General features: G+C 54.3%; 2 protein-coding genes and 2 non-coding genes across 4 annotated transcripts; 3 read left to right on the forward strand and 1 right to left on the reverse strand.

Moving 5' to 3' along the window:
• Positions 1-1490: 1490 nt before the first annotated feature.
• PWWP3A (PWWP domain containing 3A, DNA repair factor) lies at positions 1491-13137 on the forward strand. The gene is made up of 14 exons (XM_054398660.1): positions 1491-1547; positions 2431-2522; positions 2859-2929; positions 3603-4562; positions 5382-5504; positions 6133-6203; positions 7353-7429; positions 7869-7929; positions 8779-8854; positions 9798-9848; positions 10431-10861; positions 11738-11826; positions 12863-12978; positions 13112-13137. Exons 1-13 carry the CDS (start codon positions 1491-1493, stop codon positions 12936-12938), a joined length of 2235 nt encoding a protein of 744 aa, XP_054254635.1. The 3' UTR covers positions 12939-12978; positions 13112-13137.
• Positions 13138-14280: 1143 nt separating this feature from the next.
• TRNAF-GAA (transfer RNA phenylalanine (anticodon GAA)) lies at positions 14281-14353 on the reverse strand. Its single transcript has one exon. It is a non-coding gene; the product is annotated as a tRNA-Phe (tRNA).
• A 222-nt stretch (positions 14354-14575) lies between these two features.
• Positions 14576-14649, forward strand: TRNAN-GUU (transfer RNA asparagine (anticodon GUU)). Its single transcript has one exon. It is a non-coding gene; the product is annotated as a tRNA-Asn (tRNA).
• A 224-nt stretch (positions 14650-14873) lies between these two features.
• NDUFS7 (NADH:ubiquinone oxidoreductase core subunit S7) lies at positions 14874-21392 on the forward strand. The gene is made up of 8 exons (XM_054398659.1): positions 14874-14917; positions 15391-15427; positions 15766-15834; positions 16634-16751; positions 17531-17710; positions 18438-18484; positions 19254-19342; positions 21053-21392. The coding sequence occupies exons 1-8, from the start codon at positions 14902-14904 to the stop codon at positions 21148-21150; spliced, it is 654 nt and encodes a 217-aa protein (XP_054254634.1). The 5' UTR covers positions 14874-14901; the 3' UTR covers positions 21151-21392.
• The last annotated feature ends 820 nt before the right edge of the window (positions 21393-22212 follow it).

The following is a 22212-nucleotide window of genomic DNA, read 5'->3' on the forward strand; positions in this document are numbered from 1 at the left end:
ACGTCCGGGCGGCTCAGTGAGGCCTAGCGTGGGTCTAGGCTTGCCAGGGTGGGTCGGGGCCCGCTAGGCCCCGGCGGAGCCTGTAAGCGCGGGAAATCTCCGGTGCAGGAGCTCAGGTGCCGCACCCTGACGTTCACACCACACCCTTCGACGTGACTACGTCACCAGCAAGCCCCCCGTTACCATGACACCCACGGCCCGTGTCGCAGACGCCCCGCAGAAGCCCTGAGGTCACCGCCCGGCTGAGAGGAGGAAGTGACGTCAGCGCCAAGGACGCTCCACAGCGGAGGCGAGGCATGCACCCAATCCTCCAATAGCAATCTGTAGTCCGCCACCAGGGGCGGAGCAACTGGAGGAGAGGGCGCTCTGATTGGCTGGAGCCTGTGTGTCTGTTGGCGGCGGGAAGGAGGTGACCCAAGCGCGCTCGCTGATTGACTGTTGCCAACGGAGGGGGGCGTTGCAGACATGGAAACGGGCGGGGCGGGCGGCCTGATATGGAGGGAGGTGGCGGGGCGCTGCCGACTGGGTCGGGCCCATACACGGTAACTGCCAACCGGGGCCCTCGGGGGAGCGTGGCCCGGAGCTTCGTCACCGCGATTGGGCAGGGCGACCCGGCCCTTCACCGTACTGCTTGTGAGGGGGGGCGAGAAGGAGCGGCCCAACCCCTCAACGCTGTGTGAGTCCCTGGCGGGGGGGTCCTGGGCCTGGGCTTTCCTCAAGTCCTGGCCTTTACCTCCCAGCGGGACGCAGCGAGAGACCCTGCTTGGGGTTCCTGAGCCTCGGCTTCCCTCAGGTCCCAGCCTTTCCCTCACAGCGGGACGCGGCGGGGAGTAGCGGTGGAAGCTAGAGTGGGAAGCAGGGCAGAGGGAACCGGCTGGGGTGGAGCTGCTGGCATTGCTGAAGCGCGCAGTGGGGCTGGGCTCTGTGTCCCTGCCCCCGAGCCCAAAGGTCTGGCGCTTCAGGGCGGCTCCGACCACCGTTTCTCACCGTTTGTCGGGCGCAGGACCGCTTTCCAGTACACAGAGGAGAGCGAAGGTTTCCGTTTCCTTGTTCTTAACGAGTCTGAATAAGCCCTTAGGAAAAGCGAAAGATGTGGAGCTGCTTCCCTCTGGTTACAGTTGCGACCTGCGGATAAAAATTGGCACAGCGCGGGGTAATGTGGGGGTGGGGGGGCAGGTGGCCTTGGTTTTTTGGCTTTGTTAGTGGGAAGCTGGGGTACTTTATGGTGACAGCATTTGCTACACTTGCAAGTTCAGAAAAACCTTTTAATCGTGTAGGGCTAGAGAAAGATACTTTGTTGATGTGAGAGTATGCTTGGGAACAAGCTAGTTCAGTGACCTCAGGGGTGAAATACTACATGGCTGTAATCAGGCTTTCTGTTTATCTTCGATGTTGCCTTCAACACCAATATGGGCCAAGTGTTGGGTAACTCTTTTGTTCATTTCCCCTACAGAGCAGGCTGGTGTTTTCCTTTTGTGTGTGAAACAGACATGACAGACCAAGAGTATGTTCTCTGCACCTGGAAGAAGCGTTTATGGCCAGCAAAGGTAAAGCAGGTGCACAAATTCATGGAATGGTTTGGGTTGGAAGGGACCTTAAAGGTCATCCAGTTCCAACCCTCCCACCAGCCCAGGTTGCTCAAGGCCTGATCCAGCCTGGCCTTGAACACCTCCAAGGAGGGGGCATCCACAACCTCCCTGGGCAACCTGTTCCAGTGGCTCTCCACCCTCCCTCACAAGAATTTCTTCCTCATCTTCAGTCTCAATTTCCTCTCTCCCAGCTCAAAGCCATTGTCCCTCATCCTGTCACTCCCAGCCCTTGTCATAAGTTCCTCCCTTGTAGCTCTCCTGTAGCCCTCTTCAGGTACTGGAAGGATGCTCTAAGGTCTCCCTGGAGCCTTCTCTTCTCCAGGCTGAACAGCCCCAACTCATCCTGTCCCCTTGGGGAAAGGTTTGTGTCTAGAACTTAGAAATGGATGAGATGGAGCAGTAAGAGCTCCAGGTAAACACATTTATTGGTAGGAGGTTGGACTTAAGTGATCTTTAAGGTCCCTTCCAACCCAAATCATTCTAGGAATCATTTGATTAAATACTTGAAAAAGGAGCTGATCTCTAGAGATCCTGATCCTGCAGCCAGATGCTGTGGGGTTTCATAGAATCACAGAATGCTTTGGGTTAAAACTGATCTTAAAAGCTCATCCAGTTCCAGCCCCTGTGCCATGGGCAGGGACACCTCCCACAACCCCTGCTTAAGGCTTCTCTCTCAACCTGCCTTTGAACACTTCCAATCTTGGAGCTTCTACAACTTCTTTGGGCAACCTGTCCCTTTTGCACTGTTCCTGTTAAAAATGTTGTGATGGCAGAGCTGTCCTCTGGGCCAACAGAGCTTGGTCAAGGATTTTAAGCAGGTGTTTTTTCCTCTTTACTGTAGGTTTTGTGCAAATCTGGACTTGCTGGGCAAAGATCCATCAGTGATGGGACGGAGACTTCTTTTGAAGTTGAAATACTTGGCTTGAAAGAACAGTTGAGTATCTTTGTTGCTGCTGTGTCTGTGCTGTTGGGCATTCAGAAAAGAAAAAAAGGAGGCAGTCCCTTTATCTGCAGATCCCTGTGGAAATGGGATCAGTGATTTCCAGGAGGATTAGATAACTATCCCAAAAACCTGTTGCCTTTTCAGAACCTGGCCACTGTTATTTCATGAAACATCCTTGAACTGCTGGCTGTTAGCTCAGGCATCCTTCATGTGTTGGTTTGGGGTCATTTTTTCTTTTGTCTTCTGCCAACAAGTACAGGTTTTAGGGGGGGGGGCGATTGTAAGTGCCAGCAGGGTGCTGCTGTTTAATGCTGTGATGTTTTCAGGGTCAGTGTGAGCTGTGCAAACACTGTGCCACTGAAGGAGGAGAGCATAGAGAGCATCGCCTCCAGCTTAGGTGAGCAGGTGACAAAAGAGTTGCTGCTTTGTCTACATTCTGAGTGCTAAATCTCCCCCTCCCCAAGCTCAGCCTGGTGGACAGGAGCTCTGTGTTTGACTTGGAAGTCATTCTTGAGAGGTGGTTTTAAATTTCTTTTCCCCTCTTTCCGTCCTGGCCATAATGTTTGGCAGTAGACTAAATGTTCTCACTGCTGCTTCAGCTCTTCCCTCCTGTAGTGTGTGTTGGAATGGTGAGGAAGTGTTTGACCTTCATGGAATCATAGATTTGGTTGGGTTGGAGGGGGACCCTGAATGTCATCCAGTTCCAACCCCCTGCCACGGGCAGGGACACCTCCCACCAGCCCAGGTTGCTCAAAGCCTCACCCAACCTGGCCTTGAACACCTCCAGGGAGGAGGCATCCACAGCCTCCCTGGGCAACCTGCCCCAGTGTCTCCCTACCCTCAGTGTCAAGAATTTCTTCCTCATCTCCACTCTCAATCTCCCCTCTTCCAGCTTAAATTCCATTCCCTCTCATCCTGTAGTCAAGGTGTGGAAAAGCTGCCCTGGGGGTGTCCCTGTGATCTCTGCCTTAACCATGAGCGATTTAATTGCTAAGTTGCATCTTTAAAAGATGTGCTAGGAAGAAAAGATCTTTTCTCATCTACTTGTTGCTTTTATCCCTCTCCATCAGATGAGAGGAAAGAGTCAAGTGAGGCTGTGGAGGAGCTGAAGTATCGGCGGTCTCTGAAAATTGCCCTGGATGTTTTGACTCAAAATGGCTTAGCCAGACAAATGTCACCTTCAGAAGGACCAAATGCTCTGCTGTCCCAGGAGAACAAGGCAGGACCTCTCCCCACTACCTGCTTATGCAGTTGCCAAGTGCTCTTTAAAGACATGCCAGAGCCTGAGACTTCCAGGAAGAAAAAAGAGCAAAGGAATGACTTCAGCCTGAAGACTGAGACAAAAAAACCAACCCAGAAAGTTTCCTTCAGGCTGGAGGAGAGCAGAACGAAGCCTTCCAGGTGTTCTACTGGGGACTTGTCTAGTACAGCAAAGACAGAGAGTCAAAATGGCATAATACCAAAAGCAAAATCCCTACCAAGAGAGAAAGCCAAGGCCAGGTTGTTGTCCAAGTCCAGCCCAAGAAACAAAACCTCCTGTAGACCCAAGGAGGAGAGGAGGAAGCAAGGAGGAAGACAACCAAGAGCTGCAGGATCAGCTGTGTTGTGTGGGGGTGATTCCCCCCAGGACCAAGCTCAGCCCTTTGCTGAGGAAGGGCCTTCTGTCAGGAGGGTGAACACCAGGAGTCAACCTAAAAGGACTTTACTGAATTTGTGTCCAAGTGCCTCAGATGACTTGGAAAAAAGCATCAACAGTGAGAGTGAAAATCTGGTGAAGCAACTGGATGGGAGGAAAAAGCCAGAGAGTTTAAAAAGGATGAATGGAGAACAGGAGATGGGAGCAGCTGCGTCCTCAAGCAGGAAAAGGAGGTGCAGGATTTACCCTCAACCTTCATCTGGGCCTCCTCCCCAAGAGACACTTCTGGAGAGGTTCCCCTCTCAGCCTGAAGAGAAGGGAAATAAGAACAGTTCACCAGAGGTCACCAGTAAAATAAAACACTTCCAGCTGCCTGACTTTGAGGAAGATGAAGGTGGGCAAAGGGCTTGGGGGAGGAGAGAGTGGGGGGGGGGGAAAAACCTCACCCCCACCTACAGCCAAGGGCTGTAAACTCATCTTGGAATGCTCCCTTTGGATGAGGTTCTTAAATTGCTGATTTTTTTTTTTTTTCCATTCCTTTTGGGTTTAAGTTTTGGAGAAGCACAAAATGCAGCAGTTTGTGATATTGGCTGAGGGCTGGTGTGGCTCCTAAATGGTTTGGTGTTAATTAAGGGAACCATCCATGGCATAAATACTTCCTCATGACTAGATGAATCACTAATTGCACACCCAGCTTTGGTTTCACTCTTCAGTTGGAGCGAAATGATGTCATGTGGGGTGAAACCATGTCCTGTGGAGGGGCAGACTCCTGCAACTTGAAGCTTGAGGAAGGGAGGTTTAGACTGGAGATTAGGAAGAAATTCTTGACGCTGAGGGTGGGGAGAGACTGGAACAGGTTGCCCAGGGAGGTTGTGGATATCCCCTCCCTGGAGGTGTTCAAGGCCAGGCTGGATGAGGCCTTGAGCAACCTGGGCTGGTGGGAGGTGTCCCTGCTCATGGCAGGGGGGTTGGAACCTGGATGATCTTTAAGATCCCTTCCAGCCCAACCCATTCCATGATTTTCTGGAAGCAGCCTGTGCTCCTTCCTGTCCCAGCTTTTGTTCTGGTTATCAGGCAGAGAATTGTGTGTGGTGCACAGACCTTTGTGGTGGTGTCACTCACCCCTTGTGTGTCAGCTCCTTTGAAGCTGATCCTCTGTTAATTGCTGATCCCTTAATTGCTGTTCCATGCTGATGAATGCTGCTGTTGGCAGGAATGGAATTGTCTGAGCTGTCTTCAAAGATCCCTTCCTCAGAGAGCCTCACTCACCTCTCAGCTCTGTTAGATGAGGAGGAGGAGGAAGATGAAGAGCTCCCCTGTGTTTTATCCCGTCAAGGTGAGACATCAGCCACTGGAACAGGCTGCCAGGGAGGTGGTGGAGTCCCCATCCCTGGAGCTGTTCAAGAAAGGTGTGGCCCTGGCACTTGGGACCATGATCTAGTGGTGTTGAGTTGATTGCTGGACTTGAGTGATCTTAGAAGGCTTTTCCAACCCAACCGATTGTGATCAGTGCCCCTGCAGGAGAGTTCTTCACCCAGGGCTGCTGTGGTTTTTTTAGGCAGGGGGGTGTGTGTGTGTGTGTGCTTCCAGCTCACTGACAAGCCTGGGCCTGTCAGTGCAAACCTGTCAAGAAGGTAAACTCAGCTTTGTTCACGCTTGGAATCAAATGCAGAAAGGCTTTTTGAAATGGAATGAAATGCAAATCCTTGTGAAATTGGGCAAGGACCCAGGGCTGAGGTTGCTGAGCTCCTCTGGGAGCCATTCCCCCTGAGGCTGGGTCATGACAGCTCCTGTGAGGCGTTTTGAGGGGCTGGGGAGGGACACTGACATTCTGTCACATCAGTTGAGACCTGTAAAAGCTTTTGGGGTGAGGCTGCTGGCAGAGGCCAGGCTGAATGTCTTGGTTTGTGAAGAAAACTTTCTTTTTCTTTTTTCTTTTTTCTTTTTTTTTTTTTTTACCACAGAACCCCAAGCAATCGAGGAAGGGATTTTGGTCTGGTGCAAGCTGCGAGGGTATCCATACTGGCCAGCAGTGGTAAGAGCAGCTCTGGGGTGGGAGCTGAGCAGGAGCTGCTGATCCAGCTCTGGGATGTCTTTTTTTTTTTTCACAGATTGCAGTGGGTTGGAAGGGATCCTCCCAGGGCACCTTGTCCAACCCCCCTGCAGGTAGCAGGGACAGCTCCAATTAGAGCAGACTGCACATGTCCTCAGGGATGGAGCTTCAACCACCTCCCTGGGCAGCCTGTTCCAGTGTCTCCTCACCCTCACTGTGCAGAGCTTCCTCCTGAGGTCCAACCTAACTCTGCCCTGCTCCAGTTCCAAACCATTGTCCCTCAGCCTATCCCCACAGCCCCTTCTGCACAGTCCCTCCCCAGCCTGCCTGGAGGTCCCATTCAGATGTTGCCTTCTCCAGGCTGAGCAGCCCCAACTCTCTCAGCTTCTCTTCATAGCAGAGGTTCTTTAGCCCTCTGATAATTTTTGTGGCCTACTCTGGACCCTCTCTAGCAGGTCCATGTCCTTGTGGTGGTGGTGGCCACAGAGCTGGCCCCAGCCCTGCAGGTGAGGTCTCCCCAGAGCAGAGCAGAGGGGCAGGATCCTCTCTCTCCAGCTCTGGCCACACTGCTTTGGATGCAGCCCAGGCTGCCCTTGGCCTTCTGTGCTGCCAGTGCCCACTGCTGGCTCCTGGCCAGCCTCTCCCCCACCCCCAGCACCCCCAAGTCCTTCCCTGCAGGGCTGCTCTCATCACTCCCAGCCTGGATTGGTACCAAGAGTTGCCCCAACCCAGGTGCAGGGCCTTGCACTTTGCTTTATTGAGCCTCCAGGTCCCTCTGGATGGCTCCATGCTGTCCTTCCTGCCCTTCTAGACTCGTGTAGAGCTGGAAGTGTTAAAAATCCTCCAGCAGAGGCATTCCAGAGAGACCAGAAGTAAATTTCCATATGAACAGCAGCATCTAAAAACTCTCTGTGGGTAGCTGAGGTGTTTGCCCTAGAGGGAGGATCAGCTCTGAGCCTTTCTCCCTGTCGTACCCTGCCTACCAAAAGGAGGGAGGATGTCTCCTCCTGCACTCATCCATGGCTCAGCTTAACTTTTCATCTTTGTCTAGCTTCCTGTGCTGTGTAACAGGGATGGGAAAGAGGGATAGGGGTACTTGAGGATCTTAATGAGGCTCTGTCCTTCCACCAGGTGAAAAACGTGAAGCGGAAGCATCGGAAGGCCTACGTGCTCTTAATAGATGGCACTACAAATGAGAGGAAAAAAGGGTAAAATGCTGCAGGTTCTGCTCACTTTGGGCTTTTTTTTTTACAGCTCTCTCCCTGCCACAGGGCAGCTAAACCTTCAGCTCACACCCGGGTTGGCCTCAGAGGGTGAGGGTTTGAGGTGCGTGGGGGGAAGAGGTTGGTGTCCTTTCAGCACCAGGTAGTGCTTCTGCTGCCACTGAAGTGTGGTGCTTAAACTGTCTGCAATCCCAGCTCTTGCCTTTTAGTTCTGGTACTTAAGCCAGGTACTTAACTCATAACAAAAGGTTCCATGGGTTTAGCTCATTATGAAAACCCAAACTAATAAAAGCTGCATCCCTGACCCCCCCCCCCGCTCCCCCCTTGGGAAACCAAATTCCTAGGGAGGTGTGGAATTGCAGGAAGCAGAGGTGCAACTCGTCTGCCTCTTTCTCCCTAACTGTGCTGCTTTGTCTCATTTAAGTTTTTCAGTACCTCTAAAGAATCTGAAGCACTTTGACTGCGAGGAAAAGCAGGACCTCATAGTAAGTACTACCAGGAGCATGTGTTGGGAAGGGTTTAGTTGGGCACCCAGTGTGTAACCCTGTGGAGGGGCTGCTGGTCTGGGTCTGCTCATAGAATCCTGGAATGCTTTGGGTTGGAAGGGGGCTTCAAGACCATCCAGTCCCAACCCCCTGCCATGGGCAGGGACACCTCCCACTAGCCCACGTTGCTCAAGGCCTCATCCAGCCTGGCCTTCAACACCTCCAGGCATGGGGCAACCACAGCCTCCCTGGGCAACCTGTGCCAGTGTGTCCTTACCCTCACTGGAAAGAATTTCTTCCTCATCTCCACTCTCAATCTCCCCTCTCCCAGCTCAAAGCCCTTTCCCCTTGTCCTGTCACTCCTAGCCCTTGTTAGAAGTCCTTCCCCAGCTCTCCTGGTCCAGGTGTACCTCAAGGCTCCTCTAAAGATCTCCCTGGAGCTGAACAGCTTCAACTCTCAGCCTGTCCCCTTAAGGGAGGGTCTCCAGCCCTCTGATCTGTGACTCCTATGGACCTGAGACATCCTCATTGTTCTCTGGCCTCTCTCACTCTATTCAAAACTAATTAAACACTAGGATCAGACAGAAAGGGGGTGCCCCAAACCCCTTTTTCCCCCCCACCTCTCAGTGAAGCTGCTGCTCTGAGTACCTCTGGGGATGGGGACAGGGCTCCGGCTGCGTCCCCGCTTAAAGCTGCTCTCACACTGTGTGACAAAGCAGCGGCAGAAATGGGACTGCAGAGACCTGCAGCTGAACTTTGATCCCTTATCATTGGCTTGTTGCCTAATTAGTGACCTGGACCTTCAAGCTCCTTGATTTTTAGGGCTGGGAATGTCTCTTGTTTTGGTAGGAACGAGCCAAAGAAGGCTACCGGCAGGAGATCGAGTGGTGTGTGCGGCTGATCGCTGACTACCGCATCAGAGTGGGTGAGCAGTGCCTGGGGTGGCCTCACTCACCCTGCTGTCCTGGAAAAGCTTGGAAAAGGCCTCTCAGATCATCCAGTCCAACCTTCAACCCAACCCCACCATGGCCCCAAGTGCCATGGCCACAGGGTTCTGGAACACCTCCCTGGGCAGCCTGTGCCAATCCCTGACCACTCCGGCGGCAAAGAAATTGTTCCTCAACTCCAAACTAATCCTCCCCTGGCACAATTCCAGGCCATTTCCTCTCCTCTCATCACCTGATCCTATGGAGAACAGGTTGAAAAAGGCCTCTAAAAAACTATCAGGTCCAAGCTTCAACCCAAGCTTTCCTCTCCTTCTGTCACCTGATCCTAGGGAGCAGAGCCCAATCCCTATCTCACTGCAGCCTCCTTTCAGGGAGCTGGAGAGAGCAATGAGGTCTCCCCTCAGCCTCCTCTTCTCCACACCAAACCCTAGTTCCCTCAGCTACGCCTCATCAGCCCTATTCTCCAGACCTTCCCCCAGCTTTGTTGCTCTTCTCTGGACCCATTCCAGCCTCTCAATGTCTGTATTGGAGTGAGGGACCCAAAACTGAACCCAGAATTCAATGTGTGGCCTCACCAGTGCCCAGTCCAAGGGCACAATCACTTCTCCAGACTAAACACTCCCCAGCCCTGTTCTCCACACCCTTCTCCAACTTTGTTGCCCTCATTGGTGTAAGTGTGGGGCCCACCTGGGTGGCAGAATGTTCCCACTGGAGCTCCATGTGAGAAGCAGCATCAAACCTGGCAGGTGCAGGGCTGAGGGGTGCCATGGCCTTCTGCCAGGTGGATACCACTACTTGATGCCCCTTCTCCCTCTGCCCAGTTTCCCACCAGAGCAAAGAGCCACCAGAGCTGGCAGCTGTGTTTCATAGGTTAAACTGACCAAGTAACCCTGGTCTGGGTTGTTTGTTTTCCTTTTTCAGGTTGTCATTCATTCACTGGATCCTTCTTGGAGTATTTTGCTGCTGATATCAGTGAGTGACTCCAGCATCTTTGTGCTCCTCTTGGTTGTAAGCTTAGCTCCAGTGTTTACAGAAGTGGAGGTGAATTTGGTGTCAGGCCCACTGAGGGGGAACCATTACAGCTGCTCTGCCCCCACTGTCCCACTCTAAGGCTTTTGGGTCATAGATTCATAGAATGGCTCCAAAGGTCATCCAGTCCAACCCCTCTGCAGGCAGCAGGGACATCCTCCACTAGATTGTTGAGCCTGAGCTTGAATATCCCCAGGGATGGGGCCTCAACCACATCTCTGGGCAGCTTGTTGCAGTCTTCCACCACCCTCATGGTAAAGAAGTTCCTCCTAACATCCAACCTAAATCTGTCAAGGCAAAATTTAGGTGGTAGGGGTGGGGCTTAAGGCAAAATTTAGGTGGTAGGGGTGGGGCTTAAGGCAAAATTTAGGTGGTAGTGGTGAGGGTTTTTCAGCTGGTAAGAGGAGGAAGGGAAGGGAAAAAAAAAATCCTCTTTTATCAGGTCCCTTATTTGATATTTGCCCATATAGAAGTGAGAGCTCCTCCTGGGTATTGAAATCTGAATGACTGTGGCTTTTCTGCCAGGCTACCCAGTGAGAAAGGAAGGTTACCAGGATGTCCTCCAAATGACCTTTCCAAATGAGACAGAGGAAAATGGGGAAGAGTCTCCATCAGAAGCTTCTCCTTCAAAGCCACCCAAGAAACTCCTTCCTGACCGATCCAGGGCAGCTAGAGACAGAGCAAATCAGAAGATCGTGGAGTTCATTGTGAAGACCAAAGGGGCTGAGGAGCACCTCCTGGCTATTCTGAAAAGCAGGAAGCAATCCCGGTGGCTGAAGGAATTCCTGAACTCGGGTCAGTATGTGACCTGTGTTGAAACCTATTTAGAGGACGAGGAGCAGCTCGACCTGGTTGTCAACTACCTGAAGGAAGTTTATCATGGGATCGACGCTAAAAATCTGCACCAGCTGGGTGGGGATGGGATAAAACTCATCTCTGATGTCCTTCTGCCTGAGGTGAGCAAGGAGGAGAGGAGATGCCTCGGTGAAAGAGGTGATTTCCAAGTGGGGCGTGGTGGTGCTTGGAGTTCTGTGCCTTGTGGAGCGTTCCCTGGGAGCTTGGTGGCGGGGTGGTGGTTGAGCCACCCCTTTATTCCCAGCCACCCACCTTCAGCTGCAGGAGCAGCAAACTGCTTTCGGTTTCATGGGTGTTGAAATCAGCACGGGAGGCGCTCTGCGGGCTGTTAAGCGGAGAACATGTTTACAATGAGGTGCGAGAGATAAAAAATCGATCAACAGAACCCCTCTGGCATCACTGAGTGGCTGTGGGAGGGAGTGGGAAGGAGGTTTTGGGTGGGTGTGGGGGTGGGGTGAAGGGTAAACTGTGAACCCAGGGTGATTCCAAACGCTGATCGAGGAGCTCTTGGCAGAATGGAGCAGCTGGAGGCGATGCGATCGGTTTGAAAGGCAGAGTGATCTCCTGGTGTGGTTTGGTTTGCTTTCTAGAACTCTTCAAAGCTTTGGAGTTTCTCTCTGGGGGGGGGGGGGGGGGGGGGGGAGGGAGGGGGTTTCTTGTGTCCTTGGTGCCTGCTGGGGGGGTGGGTTGTTTTTTATAGTTGCTCTAAATTCTTCTTAGGGAGACATCAGCAACTGCTGTAGAAACAAAAGGACTGCAAAGAACCTCCCAAATCTGGTGGTAAAAACCTTCCCCCGAGGGTGCTGAAGGAGCTTTTGTATTATCTGTGTCACAACTCCAGGTGCACCACAAGCAATTTCAGCCCAGTTTCCCAAGTGGTAGAGGAACTTTTTTAGGCTACAAATGTCTTTCAGCTCCAGAGTTTCTGATCTCTGGGTGTCATTTAGGGTGTTTCAATGCTCTAAATCCTTTCCCAGGCTATCATTTATGCCATCTCTGCCGTGGATGACATCGATTACAAGAAGGCAGAAGAGAAATACATAAAGGGACCATCTGTGAGCAAAAGGTACCTCCTGATTTTCAGTAGTCTTGGGATTTTTGGTGTGAGCTTGGATGGAGAACTGTCATGGGATGAGGGCAGGAGGGTTCAGTCTCCTCCCCTCTTCTAGAGGAGCTTTCTCTTTTGAGTAACAAAAGGATTAATCATGGGAAGGAATGTTGGTGTTGGGTTACTCTGAGGTGGTTCCCAGGACAATCCAAGAATCGCTTGGGATGTCTCTTCTGGAGACTTTCATCCTTCTTTGGAGACTTTCAAAACCCACCTGGATGTGTTCCTCTGTGACCTGCCCTGGGTGACCCTGCGTTGGCAGAAGGCTTGGACTTGATGATCTCCAGAGGCCCCTTCCAGCCCCTGGAGACTTTCAGTATCTACCTGGATATGTTCCTGGGTGACTCTGCTCTGGCACTGGGGTTGGACTCAATCTCTAGAGGTCACTTCCAACCCCTAACACTCTGCAATATGGATAAAAAGTTGGGATGAGAAAGTAGAAGTTTGGGATGTTGGAGTCCTGGGCAGCTTCCTTCCAGGAGAGGGCTTGCTTCTGAAGCCCTAAGTGCCCACTGAGGGGTAGTGTGGTTCTTAGGCACGTTCCCAGGACAATCCAAGAATCACTTTGGAATGCCACAGATAAGGTTAAAAAGCATAAAAGAGATGGAATTGTGGTCACCACTTGCCAGCAGAGGGAATGTCAATCACCTACCAAAGCCACCAGAGAAGTGTTTGTTACCATGTGGTGACCAAAAAATAGCACCACCGAAAAACCCAGGGAGATCAGGAAAACATCAAACCATGGAGAACATCCAACCATGGAATGGTTTGGATTGGAAGGGACCTTCAGGCTCATCCAGTTCCAACCCCCCTGTCATGGGCAGGACCACCTCCCACTAACCCAGGTTGTTCAAGGCCTCATCCAACCTATCCTGGAACACTTCTAGGGGAGGGTTCATTTCCCATGACACATCAAGATTTTGTTTGTTTTGTTTTTACTGCAGAACTAGAATTGATTGGCTTTTGTTTGGTTTTTGTTTTTTTTTTTTTTCAGGGAGAGAGAAATATTTGAGGAAGAGATCCTGGAGAGAAAACGTCAGAGCGAGCTGGTGGCTGCAGACAGAATCTGAGTCCCTGTGGCACAGAGTCCCCAAGCCACAGTGGCAGAGTGTAAATAGTGTGTGTGTGGAGGGGGGGGGTTGGACTAAAAGGTGGAATTCTGACTGTTCCCAGCCCCTGTGCACATCCCCCTAAGGCCATGCTGTTGTCACACACAGCCCCTTTCCTCTCTACCCCTCTGCAGAGCTGCTGAAGGCAATGCCTGCGTCTGGATGAATTCTTCTGGCCACGTGTGACAAAAGGAAGAGCTTTTTTTTTTTTTTTTTTTTCTGTTGTTGTTGTCCTCAAAAACACATCCTGCTAAATGACACAGCTGCTCCTGACCTCACTGCTAAGAAATTTCCTGCAGCTTTTCTCACTGGAAATATTCATTTCTTGCTTTTACATATCCGAAAGTGTGGGGAAATAAAATCTGTCCTCACGCTGCAAGCAGTGTCTCTAAAGCTTTGTGGGTTTTTTGTTTGGTTTTGGTTTTTCTCTTTTTGGTTTTGTTTTGGGTAGGTTTTTTTTTTTTGGTGGTGGTGGTGGGGACAAGGGGAAAAGGTCACTGGAAAAAAGGGCTCTGGAGTGGGTTGAAAACCCCCAAACCCTTTCACTCTGCCCTCAAAGAGCACAAAGCTTTCGGAGTGCTGCTTTGGTAAGGAGCTGGGCTCTGATTTTTGGGAGGGCTTTTAATTGTCTTTGATTTAAACCTTGTTTAATGATGCAGTTTCCTCTCCCCCAGCTCTTGCTGGGGGGTTCCTCATCACTATTTAATGCTAAACCCTAATAACTGGTGGGGTTTTGTTTCCCCCCTTCTCTTCTAATGAAAGTGAGACCTATTTCCTTGTCTCATAGAAACCAGGATGAGTTGAAATTCAGGATGAAGCTCACATGCAAATGGAGCTCCAGATGCGTGTCCTGGCTCTTGTTATTAATCTCAATGCATTTTAATTACTCTCTAATGAATCCAAATGTGCATTTTGAAGCCTTATTGAAGGGCCAATCCCAATTACCTGCATCATAGCAATCTAACAGGTATTTAATTGGATTATTCTTGATTTGTTTTTTGATTTTTTTTTTTTTTTTTTCATTAAGGGCTGTGAGAAAGGAGAATGCATTGAACAGCATAATTATAGCTAGCCATGGAAAAGAGAGATAATAGAACAAAAATTAATTGGCCACTTGATAAGATCCAGAGCTGAGCAGGCCTCCCTGTGCTGCTGCTCGTGCCTGGCTCAAGGATACTAAAACAACTCCCTTGGGGGAGGGTGTGAAGGAAAGGGGAAGCTCTGGGAGCTGTTTTTTGGGAGCTAACAGAGCGCTTTTGCGGCCCGGGGCCCGGAAGGGGAGCTAAAAAAAAAAAAAAGCAGCTGCCGAAACCCGGGATCGAACCAGGGACCTTTAGATCTTCAGTCTAACGCTCTCCCAACTGAGCTATTTCGGCTGCGCGGTTGCGCTCGGGCCCCCCCCTGCTGCCAACACCCCCCCGGTGGGGCCGGGCCCCGCGCTGGGAGGCCACTGAGCACCGGGCAGGGCCGCGGGAGGGCCCTGTGGGGCCACGGAGCAGGAGAGCTGTGGGAGGACACCCGCGGAGTGCAGATGCAGCAAGCACAGGCGCGGCCCCGCTGCCTACAGCAGCAGACACAGCGGCGGCGGCGGCAGCGCGGTCTCTGTGGCGCAATCGGTTAGCGCGTTCGGCTGTTAACCGAAAGGTTGGTGGTTCGAGCCCACCCAGGGACGGCCGCTTCATTTTCTTCCCGGGGCGCGCCGTGCCACTGGGAGCCGCCCGCCTGCCGCCGCTTAAGGCCTTTGGCTTCTTACGCCTTCCGCCTGGTTTTGCCGCTGGTCGGGGAAGTGCCTAGTGAATGCCCGCGGAACCCTCCGGTGCGGACTTGCGTTCCCCGCCGGCGCGCTGAGGGGACGCACCGGGCCCGGCCGGGCCGCTTAAGGGGGCGCACCGCAGCCAGAGGTTGCCTGAAGGGCTGCGGCGAGATGGCGGCGATCGGCTGTGAGCGGGGACGGGGCACCGGCTCCGCGGCGGGGAGGCCTGGGACGGAACGGGCAGGGCAGGGCTGTGCCGTGCCGGAGGATCCAGTGGGCTAGGAAGGGAACCCGACCCTGCCGGCCTGGGGACTCAGGGGGCTTTAGGGAAGGGGCCAGGCTGGAGGCTCTAAGGGAGGATCTGACCAGACCGGCTCTGGCTGGGGGCTCTGAGGCTTGGAGTGGGGACCAGGCCGAGCTGTAGGCTCCCGTACGAGGCAGGCAGCGCAGCTGTCCTCGGGGCTGCCTCTCGTCTGTAGGGCTGAGGGTGCCGGGGAGCAGTCAGGAGCCAGGGAGTGTCCCTGTGCCCTCCGGGACAGCCCTGGGCTCATCCCTGGGGAGGCGGTCCCCTGTTGAGCGCCCCCCGGGTTGGGGCCGTTCGCTTTCCCCCGGTAAGGGGCACCGGCCGCAGCTGACCTTTCCCGGTCTCTCTCGTTGCAGGTCTCCGCCTCCCTCGGCGCAGCGTCCTGGCCTGGCGGTGAGGGCCGGGGCGGAGGGTGCTGGGGGGTCCGTGGTGAGGGTTCTGGCGCAGGGGGGGAGCCGGGGTGATGGTACCCCGGAGCCCCAGACTGGCAGCGGCTCCTCCGGTGCCAGGGAGCGCCAAGGTCGGGGTGGGCAGCAGGGTTGGGTGTTCGGTGTGGGGGGAGGTCTCTTCTCCAGCTGGGTTTGATCCCAGCGCTTTGCTCCCTCCGTTTCCAGAGAGAGCAGCGGGGTGGGCTCCCATGGGGCTGGGGGGGGACAGCAGGGGGGCTGTGGGGACAGGAGGGAGGCTGTGCCACGGTGCCAGTCGGAGGCAGCTGCTGTTGTTTTTGCCAGGCCCGGGGCTGTGACATCTGTTCACACTCAGCTGCTCCATCAGACACCGGTGGCTGACCATGCTGACAGGTAACAGCAGCACTTCAGGGCAGCTTCCTCAGCTGTGTCCTTCCTCCCGTGGGTTGGGGGGGTCCCAGGGGGCATAAGAGGAGCAACCTTCTGTCTGCTGTGGCTCTGGCTGGGTCTGCAGGATGAGCTTTTCCTTAACCTGGCTTCTTGAAAGATGAACTGGCAGGCTGGAGATGAAGCCAGCAGGCATCCTCCAGAGTTTGAGTGCAGTAAGTGGGGGCTTTGCCTGAGCAACAGACCCCATGGTGGGGGGAAGCCCTCCAGCAGTAGCAGAAGGTGTGAGGGTTTGTGATTTTTGCCAAGAAAGATTGGACCAGACAATAATAGAATCACAGAGTGGGTTGGGTTGGAAGGAACCTTCAAGACCATCCAGTTCCAACCCCCCTGCCATGGGCAGGGACACCTCCCACCAGCCCAGGTTGCTCAAGGCCTCATCCAGCCTGGCCTTGAACACCTCCAGGCAGGAGGCCACCTTCCTGGGCAGCTTGTGCCAGTCTCTTCCCACCCTCCCTGGCAAGAATTCCTTCCTCATCTCCACTCTCAGTCTCCCCTCTCCCAGCTCAAAGCCGTTGCCCCTCGTGCTGTCACTCCAAGCCCTTGTCAGAAGCCCTTCCCCAGCTCCCTGAAGATCCCTCCCCAGGATCTTTGAGGTCCCTTCCAACCTGGCATTCTCTGCTTGTCCCTAATTAAGCTGTCATGGATTTTTTTGATGGGGTCACAGCTCCTGGAGGCTAATGATTGTGTTCTGCAGTTCCCCTCAGTGACTGGAGGCTGACACCACTCTGCTGTTTGTCTTCAGCTCTCTCCAGGTCCAGCAGAAGAGCTCAGCTATTGTCCAGAAGAAGTCCTATGTCCCTGCTAGCAGGGGTGAATACATTGTCACCAAACTGGATGACCTGATCAACTGGGCACGAAGGGTGAGGAGAGAGGGTGGCAAAAGCTTGGTGGGGCTGGGAGGAGATGGAGTTGAGCCATCTCCTCCTCAGGGTAAAAATAGGATCCATGCTCTCCATGGGGAATAGCCAAGGGAGATGCTGCATGTGAGGGTGGTCCCAGGGGGCAGAGCTGTCCTTTGGGAGTGGGCAGAAGTCACTGCCTGGGTTTGCATGGTCCTTCTAATGACAGCTCCAGAGACTGGATTGGGTTGGGAGGGACCTTCAAGATCATCCAGTTCCAACCCCCTGCCATGGGTAAAGACACCTCCCACCAGCCCAGGTTGCTGAAGGGTGGGGGTCAAAAAGAAGGGGCCAGGCCCTGTGACAGGAACAAGGAGCAATGGGCACAAACTGGAACCCAGGAGGCTCCATCTGAACAGGAGGAGAAACCTCTTCAGGGTGAGGGTGCTGGAGGCCCGGAGCAGACTGCCCAGAGAGGTTGTGGAGTCTCCTCTGGAGACTTCAAGCCCCGCTTGGAGGTGTTCCCTGGGTGACTGCTTTGGCAGTGGGGTTGGACTGGATGATCTCCAGAGGTCCTTTCCACCTCCTCCCATTCCATGACCCCATTCCACCTTGGCTTTTGCTCTCCTAACTGCCAGCAAAGCCTTTTGCTTTCCTCTGCTGCCACCCGCGGGCCCTTCCCGCTCGCTCCGTTTCCTCTTCTGGCCGATCAGCTTTTGCTCTGGGAGCCTCCCCCCCTGCCCCAAAGGCTGCCTGCAGCCTTGGTGTGGCCATAACCTGCTCTCTCCCTCCTGCTGCAGAGCTCCCTGTGGCCCATGACCTTCGGGCTGGCCTGCTGTGCTGTGGAGATGATGCACATGGCAGCCCCCAGGTACGACATGGACCGCTTCGGGGTGGTGTTCCGGGCCAGCCCCCGCCAGGCTGATGTCATGATCGTGGCTGGCACCTTGACCAACAAAATGGCTCCAGCTCTTCGGAAGGTAAGTGGCCTCTGGTGGCTGCTTGGCTGCAGCTGCAAGCAAGGAGGAGCTCTGAGGTTGTCAGAGCAGCCCCCTCCCACCCCCACCCCGCACGGCCTCGGCCTCCCCTTTGATCTCCCCCTGGCAGCGGTGGTTACTGATGGGCAATTTTCTGTTGCTCTTCCTTTTGAGCTCCTCGATGGGAATTGACTGAAGGGAAATCTCAGGCCAGGGGACAAGGGGAGGAGGGCAAAGAAGGAGGAGCTCTAGCTCCTGGGCTCGAAGGTGCTGCAAGGGTCAGGTTCGTGTGGCTTCGTGGACCACAAAGATGAGCAGAGGGCTGCAGAGCCTCTGCTGTGGGACAGGCTGAGAGAGTTCAGCCTGGAGAAGACTCTGGGGAGACCTTAGAGCAGCATTTCAGTATCTGAATGAGACCTCCAGGAAGGCTGGGGAGGGGCTGCTCAGAAGGGCCTGTGGGGATAGGAGGAGGGACAATGGTTTGGAACTGGAGCAGGGCAGAGTTAGGTTGGACCTCGGGAGGAAGCTCTGCACAGTGAGGGTTGGGAGACCCTGGAACAGGCTGCCCAGGGAGGTGGTTGAGACTCCATCCCTGGAGACATTCAGGACCAGGCTGAATGTGTCCCTGTGCAGCCTGCTGTGGCTGGAGGTGTCCCTGCTGCCTGCAGGGGGGTTGCCAAGATGCCCTTGGAGGCTCCCTTCCAGCCCAGTGTGGATCTGTTTCCTGCAGGTCTATGACCAGATGCCGGAGCCTCGCTACGTCGTCTCCATGGGCAGGTGAGTGCCAGGACCTCCCTGTCTGGGAGGAATCTCTGCTGGAGTGGGAAGCTGAAGGAAGAGGACTTAATTTCCAACCCTTTAAACTGTAGAAGGAGGCTTGTGGCCAAGTGGGACATAAAGACTCCCTTGATCAGGGTGAGGAGAATGGTGTCTGCCAGGTTTTCCTCTTCCTCCTGCTCCTCTTTCCTGTTGAGCCAGGTGCTGAACCCACCCACCTACCTCTTTGCTCTGGTGAGACCTCACCTGGGGTACTGTGTGCAGGTCTGGAGCCCTCAGTATAGGAAGGACATGGAGCTGATGGAGAGGATCCAGAGGAGAGCCACGAAAATGATTGGGGGGTTGGAGCAGCTCTGCTATGAGGACTGGCTGAGGGAGCTGGGGGTGTGCAGCCTGGAGAAGAGAAGGCTCCAGGCAGACCTAAGAGCAGCCTGCCAGGATCTGAAGAGGCTACAAGAAGAAAGGAGAGAGGCTGTTTGCAAAGGTTGCAGGGACAGGACCAGGGGCAATGGCTTCAGACTAGAGCAGAGCAGATTGGGATTGGATGTGAGGCACAAGTTCTTCACTAGGAGGGTGGTGAACACTGGAACAGGTTGACAGGGAGGTGGCTGAGGCTCCATCCCTGGAGACGCTCAAGGTGAGGCTCAGTGAGGCCCTGGGCAACCTGATCTGGCTGGGGGTGGCCCTGCTGAGTGCAGAAGGGGTTGGACTGGATGACTTTGGGAGGTCCCTTCTGGCCTGGACCATTCTAGGTCTCTCTCTCTTGCAGCTGTGCCAATGGGGGAGGCTACTACCACTACTCCTACTCTGTGGTGAGAGGCTGTGACCGCATCGTGCCCGTGGACATCTACGTGCCAGGTAGGGCAGAAGCTCTGCATGCTGTGGGGTGTGGAGGGCATGAGCCTGTCCCCCTGGGCCCTTGGTGCCTCCAGATTCACTCATAGAATGGGTTGGGTTGGAAGGAACCTTCAAGATCATCCAGGTCCAACCCCCCTGCCATGGGCAAGGACACTTCCCACCAGCCCAGATTGGGTTGGAAGGGACCTTCAAGATCATCCAGGTCCAACCCCCCTGCCATGGGCAAGGACACTTCCCACCAGCCCAGATTGGGTTGGAAGGGACCTTCAAGATCATCCAGGTCCAACCCCCCTGCCATGAGCAGGGACACCTTCCCCTAGCCCAAGCTGCTCAAGGCATCACCAGGAATTGTTGTGTGAAGTGTGGGCTGTGGTTCAGTCAAGCACAAGCTGCTGGGAGATGTCACCTTGCTTAAAAGCAAAGTGTTTAATAAAGACCTTTCTGAGCACCACTTTAGCTTCTTTCAACCCAGGAAGGTCTTTTCTTCTTGTGGGATTTGGAGCCTGTGATGTACACAAGGCCAGAGGGAAATCACAGCTTGCTTTGGGGTGCAGCTTGTGGGGTGAAGCCCAGAGGTCTGCTTTGGGGTGAAGATCATGAGGGAAAGCCCCTGGGTCTGCTGTGTTTGGAGTGAAGCTTGTGGGGTGAAGCCTCTGGGTCTGCTTTGAGGTGCAGCTTGTGGGGTGAAGCCTCTGGGCTTGCTTTGAGGTAAAGCCCCTGGGGCTGCTTTGGGGTCAAGCACTTGGGATGAAGCCCATAGGTCTGCCCTGGGATGAAGCCCCCAAGTCTGCTTTGGGGTGAAGCACTTGGGGTGAAGCCCCTGGGCTTGCTTTGAAGTAAAGCCCCTGGATCTGCCTTGGGGTGAAACTTTTGGGGTGAAGCTCCTGGGTCTGCTTTGGGGTAAAGCCCCTGGGGCTGCTTTGGGGTGAAGCTGTTGGGGTGAAGCCCCTGGGTCTGCCTTGGGGTGCAGCTTGTGGGGTGAAGCCTCTGGGCTTGCTTTGGGGTGCAGCTTGTGGGGTGAAGCCTCTGGGCTTGCTTTGGGGTGCAGCTTGTGGGGTGAAGCCCCTGGGTCTGCTTTGAGGTGAGGCATTTGGGGTGAAGCCCCTGGGTCTGCTTTGGGGTGCAGCTTGTGGGGTGAAGCCCCTGGGTCTCCTTTGAGGTGAGGCTTTTGGGGTGAAGCCCCTGGGTCTGCTTTGGGGTGAAGCTGTTGGGGTGAAGCCCCTGGGTCTGCTTTGGGGTGAAGCTGTTGGGGTGAAGCCCCTGGGTCTGCTTTGGGGTGCAGCTTGTGAGGTGAAGCCCCTGGGTCTGCCTTGGGGTGCAGCTTGTGGGGTGAAGCTCATTGAAGGCAAGCCCCCAGGTCTGCTTTGGGGTGCAGCTTCTGGGGTGAAGGCCACAGGTCTGCTTTGGGGTGAAACTCATGAGGGAAAGCTCCCAGGTCTGCTTTGGGGTGAAGCTTTTGGGGTGAAGCCCATGGGTCTGCTTTGGGGTGCAGCTTGTGGGGTGAAGGCCACAGGTCTGCTTTGGGGTGAAGCTTTTGGGGTGAAGCCCCTGGGTCTGCTTTGGGGTGCAGCTTGTGGGGTGAAGGCCACAGGTCTGCTTTGGGGTGAAGCCCCTGGGCTTGCTTTGGGGTGAAGCCTGTGCCTGGTTCCCTTCTCCTGCTGCTGGGTCTCCCATCTGAGTGCAGCCAGCAGCCCTTTTCCTCCCTCTCAGGTTGCCCACCTACTGCTGAAGCTTTGCTGTATGGAATCCTGCAGCTGCAGAAGAAAATCAAACGGGAGAAGAAGATCCAGATCTGGTACAGGAAGTAGCAGCCTCTTATTTATGCCCTTCCCACCTCCTGCCCACCCAGGGCACCTCCTGCCCACCCAGGGCACCTCCTGCCCACCCAGGGCACCTCCTCGCACTTGAACGCACAACGACCCCGAGAGTCTCACAGAGCCTTCCACCAAAGCTCTCCCTGGAGAAGCTGCTCCTCTGTCTTCGTCCCTCTTTATCTAAAGGGGTTTTAACTCGTTTCAAAAGAGAATTAAAAAAGCCAGGGTTGAGTGGGAGGACACTCAGCGTGGTGCTTTGTGGGCCGAGCATGCTGTGAGGGGAAGGAGAGCGTTTTGGTGTTGCCTGGCGTGACATCAGCGTCTTGTTGGAAGCATGAAGTCTGCCCTTTGGCTTTGGTAAGGGAGTTTTGAGGCCAGCAGACAGCCAGGTGAGCTTTGAGGTCACAGTCTCACAGCGTATCAGAGGTGGGGAGGGACCTCCAGAGATCATCAGGTCCAACCCTCCCCCCTGCCAGAGCAGCATCACCCAGGGGAGTCTGCACAGGAATGCATCCAGGTGGGGTTGGAAAGGCTCCAGAGAAGGAGACTCCACAACCCCCCTGGGCAGCCTGCTCCAGGGCTCTGTCACCCTCACTGCCAAGGAGTTTCTCCTCCTGTGGAGCTGAAATCTTCTCTGTTCAAGTTTGAACTCATTGTTCCTTGGCTTATCACTGGGAACCACCCAACAGAGCCTGGCCCCCTCCCCTTGACCCCCACCCCTCAGCTATTGATAGACATTGATCAGATCCCCTCTCAGCCTTCTCTTCTCCACACTAAACAGCCCCAGGGCTCTCAGTCTCTCTTCCCAGGGGAGATGCTCAAGTCCCCTAAGCATCCTCCTGGCTCTCCCTTGGACTCTCTCCAGCAGGTCTCTGTCTCTCTTGAACTGGGGAGCCCCAAACTGGCCACAGGATTGCAGCTGTGGTCTCAGCAGGGCAGAGTAGAGAGGGAGAAGAACTTGCCTAGCCCTGATGGACACCTTTCTTGATCCATCCCAGGATCCCATTGGCTCTCTTGGCCACAAGGGCACTTTGCTGTCCCATGCAGAACTTGCTG

This window comes from Indicator indicator, unplaced genomic scaffold (assembly GCF_027791375.1).
Source record: "Indicator indicator isolate 239-I01 unplaced genomic scaffold, UM_Iind_1.1 iindUn_scaffold_74, whole genome shotgun sequence".
NCBI lineage: Eukaryota > Metazoa > Chordata > Aves > Piciformes > Indicatoridae > Indicator > Indicator indicator.

Excerpts from the sequence above, each read along its gene's own strand:
- PWWP3A (XM_054398660.1), top strand. The coding sequence starts at position 1,491 with ATGACAGACCAAGAGTATGTTCTCTGCACCTGGAAGAAGCGTTTATGG. Across the intron at positions 2,523-2,858 it reads ATACTTGGCTTGAAAGAACA|GGTCAGTGTGAGCTGTGCAA; the intron begins GTTGAGTATCTT and ends TGATGTTTTCAG. Across the intron at positions 9,849-10,430 it reads GTATTTTGCTGCTGATATCA|GCTACCCAGTGAGAAAGGAA; the intron begins GTGAGTGACTCC and ends CTTTTCTGCCAG.
- NDUFS7 (XM_054398659.1), top strand. Across the intron at positions 17,711-18,437 it reads TGGCTCCAGCTCTTCGGAAG|GTCTATGACCAGATGCCGGA; the intron begins GTAAGTGGCCTC and ends TGTTTCCTGCAG. Across the intron at positions 18,485-19,253 it reads TACGTCGTCTCCATGGGCAG|CTGTGCCAATGGGGGAGGCT; the intron begins GTGAGTGCCAGG and ends TCTCTCTTGCAG.